The 12557-nt window shown below is 30.2% G+C and overlaps 1 protein-coding gene across 1 annotated transcript; it reads right to left on the reverse strand.

The window, feature by feature from the left end:
- Positions 1–1077: 1077 nt before the first annotated feature.
- LOC137807149 (3-oxoacyl-[acyl-carrier-protein] synthase II, chloroplastic) lies at positions 1078–7455 on the reverse strand. The gene is made up of 14 exons (XM_068607626.1): positions 6699–7455; positions 5216–5421; positions 4933–5136; positions 4701–4811; positions 4489–4584; positions 4308–4353; positions 4144–4223; positions 3409–3477; positions 3042–3126; positions 2256–2410; positions 1895–1975; positions 1754–1813; positions 1505–1657; positions 1078–1412 (listed from the first exon to the last, which is right to left on the reverse strand). The coding sequence occupies exons 1-13, from the start codon at positions 6856–6858 to the stop codon at positions 1541–1543; spliced, it is 1470 nt and encodes a 489-aa protein (XP_068463727.1). The 5' UTR covers positions 6859–7455; the 3' UTR covers positions 1078–1412; positions 1505–1540.
- Positions 7456–12557: the final 5102 nt, after the last annotated feature.

The raw sequence follows: 12557 nt of genomic DNA on the forward strand, positions 1-12557 counted from the left end.
TTCTCCCCAAATTCTAAAGGATTTTTTAGAGTAAAGTTGATATTTGTTTGAAATGTACAAAACAATAATTGTATGGTATATGCATATAAGATTAGTAGATAATTTGAGTGTTAATTTATAGTATGTAAAATTATACCAAGTTACTTAGATGATGAGAAGATAGTATTAACTAATAAATTTTGAAGTATTAGTGCATATATGGATAGAAGTTTACTTACTTAAGGAATAAGTGAAAATTCATCTTAAGAACGATTGAGTTTATATCAGGTGTTAAATATATTCCTTATAACAAGTTAGTTGAATAATATTTTCAAGTAAAGTTCTTCTCTTTTTTAAGTAAAGTAAAGACTAAATTAAGATTTCTAAAACTAAAATTCTTCGTTTAAGCGATAAAATTTTGTTTAAAAGAATCTCATCACTTAAGTTCGTCATTAAAAAAAATAAAATATGATTAGTTGCTCATAGGATATTTTTTACTTGTTTAAATCTTTGTTAACAGTTTGTTTGCATCATCTTACTATAAAGTAGGTGGGAGTGGACTTTGATACACCTAAAGTATTTATAATTTTAAATAAAAGATAAACTTTATGTTAATAACTTAGTATTTATTATTTTTTTAGTAAAAATATAATAATTAATTTAGGTATTTTAGAAAGAAAAAACTCATTCGGTTACTAAAGGAGGTTTACAGAAAAAAGAAATTTATGAAAAGGATCATATAAATGGATGAAGAAATTGCAAAATAACAAATAAAGTGTAAACAATGTAATTTCATAGTAAATAAAATTATTCATAACAATACAAGTTCATAATAAAAATAAGCAACACAGCTATATAAACTGGTTAAAAACGAATATTATATATATATAACTTTTAATTCATCGACTGCAGTTCCAATGTTACTGCACGGATTACCCACCAATCTTGTCAATAATTAATCTCTACAACCAACGTATTTGTATGGTATTAATGTTTTGAATTTGTACAAAATATAAATAATAGTATCTTGAATATTTTGATTTGATTTGAATTGTAATTGATATTTTGAAAAATTATAAAGATTAAGTAACAAATAAATGAGAAAACGGAGGAATGGCATGATGGTGTATTTGTTTGTACATGGGAATGAAACAAAAGAAGAGTGTATCCCATAAAAAAGGTTGTTAAACGGTTACATCAAAAGTGGGTCAACTCCTACTCTAACCGCGACTCACTCACTCTCTTCCACCAGACCAGACCAGGAGCACCGGATAATCTATCAACTCTCATATTCTTTAGGCACACAAACCCATCCCAACAACAAACATTTTTTCTCAACGATTTCCCCTCCAACCAAGTAATCCACACCGCATATATTCTCACCCAACCAAACGCAGGAGTTAGTATGCAATAACTGTCTGGGTACTCAGTAACTGCAACCACACAAAAAACAAACTTAACTCTGCAGCAGAGAGAGAGAGAGAGAGACAGACAGATCCTTTTATAACTGAGATATAAACCTTACCTAATAATAAGAAAGTAGTTCCCTATGAAATCTGTTTCACTTGAAGGGTGCAAATATGATCGAAGAATTGTGACCCCCAAAACCAAATGAATTTGATAAGGCTGCCTTGATATCCAGTCTCTCTTTCTTTGAGCCAACAAGCACTCTAGCATCCTTTGTTTTTCATTTGACCAAATTAGATAATTGTGTTATAAATAACGTGGCAACACAATTTTAAGTAAAAGGGTTGTTGCAATAGGTAACACTTACCACTCCTTTATCTGGGTTTTCTAGGTTGATATTGGGATGAACCCACCCTCTCTTAATTGCCTGCATTGAGCAAAAATAAAGCTTTGAAATATATTTAGTGTTGAAAATTTAGCTACTACACAAGTGATTACGAGTTTTAACCTGTACTGTGGCTACAGCTTCCACACCACCAGCTGCCCCTAGTAGATGACCAATCATGGATTTTGTAGAATTCACTTTTAACTGTATTATGATAAATAACAGCATTAATAAAGACAATTTTGAAAAAAGGAAACCATAATTACCTTTTAATTGGCTAGAATGAGAACAATAGCAATAATATCATGTAAAGAGAAATGTTCAATAACTATTTTGGTCCGTATACTTGCTCAAACCTTACATTTTTACATGTTGTAGTCTCTACCCAATTCATTTTCGTCCCTATAGTACAAAATTATATGGACTAAAACAGATTAAAAGTGTAAGTGTACCAAATGGGTTATCAAACCAAAGCGAAATTTACCTCAGGGTTTTGACCAAAACAATGTATTAGAGCTTGATACTCTTTAAGATCTCCAGCTGGTGTGGATGTGGCATGTGCATTTATGTAATTCACATCCTCTTTTGATATTCCAGACTGAGCTAATGCCTTTTCAATGCAAAGTATAACACCAGCCCCTGTTTAAGATGGAACAAATAAAACGTTAAGTGCAATCGTAACTCTCGAATGATCTGCAGGGACACAAGTGGATCATTTTTTCGAAGAAAAATTCATAATATTAAAAAGCTATATCAACATGAACCTAAAAAGTTAAATCTAACTCCAGAACCATAAAGAAAATGAAGCAGGATATATTTCATCTTTCACTATTCTGGTATTGTCATGATAAAAGAGAGTAATTACATTCCAATGTTTGGGGATGATAGGAAGACAGATTATTGACCGTTTCAATCACACTGAGAATTTTAAAGCACTAATTTTAAACATTCAAACTGAAATGCTTCAGAATTAGCAGCTTAGGCATCTATTTGAGTGTTTAAATAATTCAACTGAAATGCTTCAGAATTAGCAGTTTAGCATTCATACGAGTGAAAGTGCTGAAACATAGCATGAATCAATAAAAGCTAGCCTAAATCATAAAATAACTCACAACAGTTAAGCAAGAATATTTCAACCAAGAGGAAAACATCAACAAAAATCTAAATTGTGTGAACTCTTTTTGAAAACACATGTGTGAGCATGTCTTACTTCAAAGTTTTGTCCCAATATTATATGAATACAAAGAGCTTTTAGCATTTAACATTTTACCATCAGGACGTGGCTCAGTCACATGATATGCATCACAGGTGAAACTTCCACCAAGGAATTCAGCATATATGTTTGCACCTCTTTTCTGCAATGTAAAATAAAAAATTATACACAAAAAGTTACGTATATGTATTGCCAAAGGTGATGTATGCATTTAATTTTGTGATAATATACACGTCAAATAAAGATTGGGAGAGAATTAGTTGTAGGAAGTGGTAATGACAAGTTTGAAGAACAGTCCTAACAAAAGATAGAACTGATGCATCAAGAGTTCTTATACTGTTGAAAGGAACAGAAGTATAAAGGTAAATCCTAATATAAGGAATAGATTTTTTGTACTCAAATTATTATATCCAATTAGTAGTACCTTAGCATGCTCCAGTTCTTCTAAGAGCAAAACTCCAGCCCCTTCTCCCATGACAAATCCATCGCGGTTCTGTAATATCATAACCACAAGTGGATGGTTAGTAACAAAAGCGCACATCAAGAAGGAAAGCTTAAGCACTTAAACCAAAACTGCAAGCACTGCAATTTATTAAAAAAGCAAAGGCTATTCACCCAGTCTCTACATATCATAATTGGAAAAAAGTAGGCTGGTAAAAAATATAGAGGGTAATGAATCCTCATTATGTAGAAAGGCTGTCTGATCTCATCATTTTAGCATATTCGAAATGGTGATTCCCTTAAATAAATCATGTGCTGAACTAGAAAGCACAAATATGACCATTAATAAAAATCAGGCATAATACAGCTATAATATAGCAAAAATTAGAAATCTTAACTTGCGAAAGATGATTCATGTTTTCAAATAAACAAGTCATTATAGACAATAATACAATGTTAAACTCTATCAAATTATTATGATATTTCAATTGTATTGTTATAAAAGTTTAACAATAAAAGAAAAAAGTGCAACTAAAAGAATTTAGAGTGTCCATGCTGTTTCTAACAAAGCTTTGAAACAGCTCAGCCAAGTGTCAGTGCTTCTTAGCTGCCGAACACAATCTAATCATTTTATTTTATTTTGAAAAATCCAAGGTTCGGTTGATGAACTCATGAATCATTGCAATTTACAACAGTTTTAGTAAAGTTATAATATTACAATGTCCCAAGGGCGTGAAGCTTTGGTAGGATCGGTATTCCTTTGTGAGAGTGCTCTGCAGGCCACAAAGCCTCCCAAACCTGCACCAATGATTGCTGGATTAATAGTGTTCATGGCAAGATAATTCCACACAAGCCATGAAAGAAAGAGTGACAAAATAATACCAATTGGTATAATCGCAGCATCTGAGCCACCACAAAGCATCACATCCTGCAGACAAATTTCATATTTACTAAATTTGTTAACACCTTTTGACATAATGAGAACATCATTAAACCAATTTTTTTGTCCAACAAAGAAACAGTAAGGGAAAATATGGGAAATCTAAAATAGCAAAATACTTACAGCTTCACCCCTAATGATATGGTTTGCTGCATTCAATATACAGAAGTTACTTGTAGCACAAGCAGTAGAAATAGAATAATTAGGGCCCATCCATCCCTGCAATCCATAAAATAAATCATTCCTTGAAAGCTTCAGACAATGTGGACATAAAAAAGAACAAGCTGGTGACAAAAAAAGTCAAGACACTGTGTCCAAAGATCTTTTAAACAGACCAGATCCATAGCAAGCATGGCAGAACCCATATTTGTTGTTGCAAAAGGTACACAAAAAGGATTCATCTTCTTATACGAGATTCGTAAAGCTTCAATGGCATCATTGAAAACCTGTTTAATACACAACACCAGCAGGGGTCACAATATGTTAAAGATGTTATGATGCTTCTACATAAAAATCATACTAGTGAATGTCACAAAAGTAAATTATTATCAGGTATTGAATCTCAACCTTCATGCCACCCATTGCCGAGCCAATCAGAACTCCACACTTTTCTTTATTTAACTCATCCATTAAATCTTCAGTAATTCCAGCATCAACCAAGGCTTTTTTGCCAGCTGTCAGCATATAGAGCATAAATTTATCCATTCTCTTTGAAAGCTTTGGTGCTACCCAGCCATCAGTTGAGAAAGACTTGATTTCACCAGCAATCCTCTGCAAACAGATAATATTTGAGAACAAAATCTACAGCAGCAACCAACAGAAAATACAATTTGAGTAAAATGTAACCTACAGTTGGATATTCTGCACAATCAAATGTTTCAATCTCGCTTATGCCACTAACACCATTGAGCAAATTATTGTAGAAGGTATCTGGATCATGCCCAAGTGGTGTAACCACTCCCAATCCTGTCACAACTACTCGCCTTTGCTTCGTAGGAGGTTTTTTTATTGTCGTGACCTCTTGGGTAGGTTGTAAAGCTACAGCCATTGTTTTACCTTGAAATTCACAATTCCAATTGCATAGGTCACCACTCAACAATTATAAGATGACATATGAATCATGGGACATAAAATAATGCTCAAAATTTGGATTCCTTCTATCTACATCACCACAACTTCAAAGTTCAAAATCACCAGCACATGCCTACCATTCAAGAAAGTAGATGCCTACCACTTGAAAAATTGTATCTTCTAATTGTAAAGAAACCTTAATCCTAAAGGTGCATATGAATGTTAGGCAGGAAATACAACCACCAGCAAAGACTAAAACCTCTTCAAGTTTTAAGTGAACTGTATTACAAAAATGTTATTAAACATCATGATATAGAAGCAGGCCTAAATTTCCATCCGGTGTTTAGAATTTTTAAATATTAATAATTATAATAATAATAATAAAAGAGATGGCTGAACCAGCCCATCCCTATATGAATCAGCATAGACATAAACATGTCCAAACTCGAGAAAGTTTAAAATACAAAAGAACAAGGTGCCAAACCATTTGCCATGCAGTTTCTCCCACATCTATTTTCCATCCATACCATAGGAACAAAGACTCGTTCATTGTCCCCTCGTGTTTTAACATACCACAACTAATATTATAAAGGCATTAATTAAACACGTCACAATTTTTTCACTCATATATGTATGGAAAGTGCCCAAAGAAAAACTACGCCAAAGAGGTGCCCATACATGGGGCGATACTTTCAACTTTTGGCACATGAACACTTCACCGCAACTGGTATTTCAGGAAAAAAGAAAAAAAGAAGAAAAACCATAACTGCCTTTTCATATTTAAAGTAATGCTCCGTACACACACACAAAGACACGATGAACAATCTCCATGATATTGCAATGACAACAAAAAACCATAATTACAAGATTGATTAATTAATCAATAAGTAAAGAAAATTTGGGAATGGTTTTCACCCGTGCCCGTACGATAAACACTGGAGGCAAATTAGTGAAGTGACGCGCGAGTATCCAGTGCTAACCTAACCAAATAATTTCCCTCAAGCAACATAGCAGGTACCAGACACCCTTCGAAAATTCAACCGGAATCAAATAAGCCAACAGCCCCACTTAATTAAAAAACAAAAACAAAGATCCAAAATGAAAACACAAACTCCACCAAACAATAAAAATAAATAAATTAACAAGACAGGGTTGAGTTCACGAAAGCAGAGCCAGATTCAACGTTAAAGATTGAGGTGAGAATCGAGAATCTGAGAAATCGCGAGAAAATCTAAAGACGAGATTTGAATAGAAGGAAATACCAGAATGAGCGGATCCAGAAAGAGAGAATTGGGAAGTGCGGGACTTCTTGGAGGAGCGGAACATTGCTTGAGGGGTTCTGGTGCGGTCGGCGTCGCACGTGACTGACATGCAAGCCGCGACGAGCCACGTGCAGAGGGAGGAGGTGGTGGTCGAAGCCATCAACGAAATCCAACGGTTATGTGTGGTCGCGAACGAAAGAACGAACGAACGAGTGAGGCTAATCAACAACAATAACAACAACAGCACCGAGTAGAAACGACGAAACACGCATACACATCAAACTCAAGTGACGCGTCGTTTTGGTTCCAAAGGGATTATTACTGTTAAATATAGTTGTTATTATTGAGATTGAGATTGAGATTGAAGAGAAGCTCCAGTGTTCACAAAATGCATTTCCGTCTCTCTCTTTCTCTTTCTCTCTCTCTCTCTCTCTCTCTCTCTCTCTCTCTCTCTCTCTCTCTCACTCTCTCTCCAACACGATGCTGAGTTTCTGCAATCTCAGTTGTTCCTGCTGAAATGCGCCCTCTCCCTCCTCTAATACTCCTTCTCTCTCTAATGTCACTCACAAATAATAATAATAATCACTTTTTTTAAGAGCTTGTATTTTACTTTATTACTCTCACTATTTGCTTCCATAAAGATTTCTATATTCAAATAATCACCTTAAATTTTATAGGTAAGTAATTAGTAAAAGAAATTATATCCACAACCACAATATACTGCCGTCACACTATAAAAATTGATAAACCCTAATAATAACATTCTTCTTCACTAATTTTTATTTCAATTTTATTGAATAGATAATTATTAAATGTAGAGAGAATCTCGCCAAAATTGATTGTTTCCAATCGATTTTAAGTAATAATAATAAAAGAATGTTGTTAGTATATTTGGTGAATTTAAAATAAAATTACGCAATATTTTTCTTTTTTGTGATTGGTGCTGGTTATGCTGTGTTTGGATTCGTATTTGGTCTCGAATATGCTGGGGAGTGCAATGAAGTGGCGTTATTTACTTTGTTTCTGCTGTTTTATTTAAAGGGCTGTGTTTGGTTTTACTTTTTAAAATTATCTTGAATCATTTTTTATTTTTTATAATTAAAATATCTATCTTAATTGATTCCTTAATTTTTTATTTAATTATTAATATAATTATTCTGATTATGTATGGAGCATGGTCCAGTGAAATTGATGACCCAAACAAAGAAGGGTTCCTTTACCGTCCCTAGCAAGGGGTTTCAGTATAAACTTTCATCCCTTTAGAAACAAAAATAAATAAAACGAATTCAATTTTCTAAATTCCTTTAATTTTATCATTAGATTATACATCTTATTTTCTTCGACTATTACTTTCCACTTCCGTCAATCTCATTCTTTTGGGAATGCATTTCAATCACCGCCCAATAATTCTTTGACTATATACTCCACTCACATTAAAATCAATCAATTTTCTCTTATTATCTCATTTTCTATTCCCCTTAATTTCTTTAATTATCTTAAAAGATATTATATCAACACTTCTACACATTATATTAACTTTTCAAGATTTAAAAAGTGTTACACTATAAAAAAATATAATTTTATAAATTATTAAAAAATAAACTTAAATTTAATTCAATTTTATAGAATCAGTAGAATTTACATTTAATTATAACATATAATTTTTTTAATCGATGTAAATTTTTTCAACTAAAGCTCATAAAAAATGTTAATATAATTATTCTATTTTTTTCAAAAATTATCAAAGTCTCCCATTATATAAATAAAAGTATTATCTAAGTCTCCTATTATATAAATATTCTACATTTGTGTGTATATAGACATTATGAATTTGTCTTACCATGAATTTTCTCATGAAATCACGATTGTTCATACTAAACATACTATGAAAAATGAGAGGAAATACGGTAAAGTTGAAAATAGTGACATCTTATTTTGTTTTATGCTAAAATTTAAATGCGTGTGTTTATTAATAATTTAAAATGGTAAAAAAAAGTACTACCTTTTAAGATTAATAAAATAAAAAGGACAACATTCATAATATTTTGATTTTTTATTAAATCTATATTTTATTAACTGATTTTTTAATTCATATAAAAATAAATTATTATTTTTTTATATTTGATTTCAAAGTAAGTAAATATTATTTGATAGAGTAAAATAATATTTTATAACTAAATACATTTTCTCTTTGATAACCACAAATAAGGATGGTAATGCGGGCTACTCCACCTTGTATAGGCCCATTCCGCATTTGACTTGTAAAATATGGGTTGGGTTGGTTCGTCCTGTGCAAAGAGTGCAGCCTCCTTTCACTGGCACGTCTCACATAAAAAGGTAGCTTGTGGGCTTGGGGAACAATCTGCATAAAAAAATAAAATTTTATTATATAAAAACATATTTTGGTTGTTGAAAAATTAAAAATTTATTCCTGTTTCAATTAATCTAATTAAGATAAAAATATAAATTCTGTTAGAATATTTGATTAAAAATAATTAAAGTTTTATTTTACATCTATTTTTTCTATATATATGTATCTAAATATATTAGAGTATCTTATAAAAGTTTTGATACAAAGTATTTTATATTATTTTTTTTATTAATAAATTTTAAATATAAGACTTTACTTAAAACTAAATTCACTTTCATTTTTAATATTAATTCCTTTAGATGATTAAAATAAAATATTTATTTTTTATATTAAATTTAATTTTTAAAATAAAATAAAGATAACACTGTAATAATAGATTAGTGAATTATGATTTAATTTTTTATTTATTTATACAGATGAACGAGTTAACCCAAAATTATCAACGAGTTAACCCGTAATATTTCGTATAACACTTATGGAAACAACCTAAACAAGCAGACTATATTAATGAACTCATTCCACACTTTCCTATCCCAGGCTGCAAGGCCTAATCACAAATCAAATCTTTAAATTTTCAGTTCGTTTTTCCACTGAATGATTGTATCAGAGAGTGCCAATAATATGATGATAGAGTGTGAATCAGTTCTTATTCATTATTAAAATTTTAATTAGAGTAATCTGTTATCTTCTTTCTTAAATATTAAGTTTTCTTCATTTTTATTTTATTTTAGTTGCATGCAGGAGGTTTTTGTTGCCGTATGTAAAATTAAAGTTAAATAAATTAATTTTTAAAATTTATGTTAAACAAGATTTGTAATTATACATTTGATTAATCAGATATTTTGAGAGGAAGTTATGACTCCCCTAACTTTTAAAGTTGAGTTGAATTTTGGATTGATGAGTGATGTATATGAGAAAAAATAGCATTGGTCCCAAATGTACAAATTTGTTAGTTGTATGAAATAATGCAAGGATATGAAAACTTTTGATTTTTGATTTAAAAAATAAATAAATAAATAAAATATATATATATATATATATATTAATTAGTGGTAAGTGACTTGAATTATATACAATTTGATTAATTTAGATTATGAGAAAGTTATGTTGTCTTTTGATTTGAAGTAGTAATTTTGAATTAATATAGTGATATATGAGTTTTAAATTAATATTGTAAAGTTAAATAAGGTTTTCAACTTCCTCATATTGTTTGAATTGTTAGAATATGTTTTTGTTGATTTTTTAGTTGTTACCTAATTTTATTTTTGGCATTTTACTACTCAAGAAAAATAAATAAAAAAGACAATATTTTTTTAGTGTTTTTTTTAAGAGATAACTATCGTTTAAGCGAAACTTCGAGAAAGAATAAAAGAGAACAAACTTTTCTATGATGCATTTTCACTAAAGCTAGGGATTATTGCTCAGACTAAAGATTCTTGTTCAAGCAAGAGATTCTTATAGAAACTAATTCTTCTTTTTTTGTTAAATTTTACTTAAGTGAGAATTGTATCACTCAAACTACATTTATATTATGAAATTGATATTTTTTAATTTGATAAATTATATTTGCATATTTACATAACATATGAAGATATTTAAAGATGTTATTTTATTATTGATTGTTATTTAAAGATGTTATTTTATTATTGATGTCATATATGATATGTTTTAATGATGATAGGTTATGAAGCATGAAATTCGATTAACACTACTAAAAAAATCATTAAATAAAAATCAATTATAAAAACAAAAATAATTGGTTGTTATATTTACTAAATTATATATTATTTTATAGATTAGAACAATATTGATATATAAATTAGTTTTTAAATTAATAAACTAGTTTATAAATTAGTATCAAATTAGTTAATTGGGTAGCTAATTAGATATCAATTTAGAAAATAATTTATAAATTTTATTAATAATAAAAACTACTTTAGATACCAAAAAAAAATTAATCTCTAAAATCGTATCTAATTTAGTCAATATAGTGATTAATTATTTTTAGTCTCTAAAATTAGTTTTTATTTAATGATTTTCTTATAATGTAATGATACGTTGTGTATATGAATATGTGATAATAATGTGATGTTTTGCATAGTCACTAGTTACCAATATGGTTGAGATGTGATGTACGAACTAAAATGAGATGTTCATTGGTAAAAATTACTTTGTCATTCAAGGTTGTAAGAAGCTAAATATATTGTTGGATTTTTCGAGAGGTATTTAGATGTGTTAGTTTTTATATCCACCCTTAATATTGATATTCTTGAAGAAGTTATCTTTATTCAATGTTATGTTTGGTTTGATTTATGATAAATAATTGTTAACATTATTTATGTATTTAATTATGTTATATCATTTTTGAAATATTAGTTCATATTTTATTCTCTCGTGTTCTACATGTGATTTTGCTATATTATAACATCAGACAATACTTTAACTTAAACAAAAATAGTTCTGATAGATAAGGGTATCAGATGATAAATTCACTGGAGTGACTCAAATGATATTTCGCTTAACGTATCTGCTTTCATTGAGCGATGATATCAAATAAGCACTCATTAGAGTGACCTAGATTATTCTTCCACTTAAACACAACTACTTTCACAAGTGAAGGTATAAGACGAAGTACTCACTAGAGTGACTTAGACAATACTCTAACTTAGCAACTTAGGCAATACTTTAACTTAACAACTTAGACAAACATTCGTTTGGGTGTGTTTGCTTTTGTTGAGCAATGGTATCAAATGAAACCTTCACTAGAGTGTCTCAATGGATAGTCTCACTTGGCAACTTAGACGAACCTTTTGCACTAGCACATAGATCCTTCTAGAAAATAAAATATTTATCTCTTGAACTTTGAATCGAATCCCCTCTCTAGTTTCATAAGATTATTCCTCCCTAAATACAATTGCAAGGATCGAGAAAATTAGTCTTAGAGTAGAAGTGGTACAATTTAAAATGACACCTGAATATTTTATTATTAAAGTGAGAAGACTATATAAATTGAAATTCAGTTATTCAGGTTTCATTTTAAAAGAACCATCATCTCTCTTAAAAGTCATTTTTCCTTTCCTCTGCATTCTTTCTAAGATTTTGACCTTCTTGCTTATCAGTTTGACAATCAAAGTTCTTCATTGGACTCCTGACAATGAACTCTACAAGATTGCCCGATCAAAAACTTAGATAAAGAAAGTTCATTTTTGGCTCATTTTTCTTGAGTTAGTTTTGATCTGGTTAGGTTTGCCTTTAATTTAAGCTTGCACGTGATGATTTTTTCTTCAGAAGTAGTATCTGTTAGCTCAACGTCCTAGTGATACAATTAGATTTTTTATAGACTCTGTGGTGCAGGTTAAGCTACCCTTGAGTTTTTAGTAGGTTTGAAGCTCTTAGTGAGCATTTGCTCAAGTTCAAGTAAGGGAAGCTAGTCTTATTCTTTTCAATAGCCCTAAGTTAAAAGATCTGGATGTGAAGGTGACGTGGTC

The sequence above is a fragment of the Phaseolus vulgaris genome, chromosome 3 (genome assembly GCF_000499845.2).
Source record: "Phaseolus vulgaris cultivar G19833 chromosome 3, P. vulgaris v2.0, whole genome shotgun sequence".
NCBI lineage: Eukaryota > Viridiplantae > Streptophyta > Magnoliopsida > Fabales > Fabaceae > Phaseolus > Phaseolus vulgaris.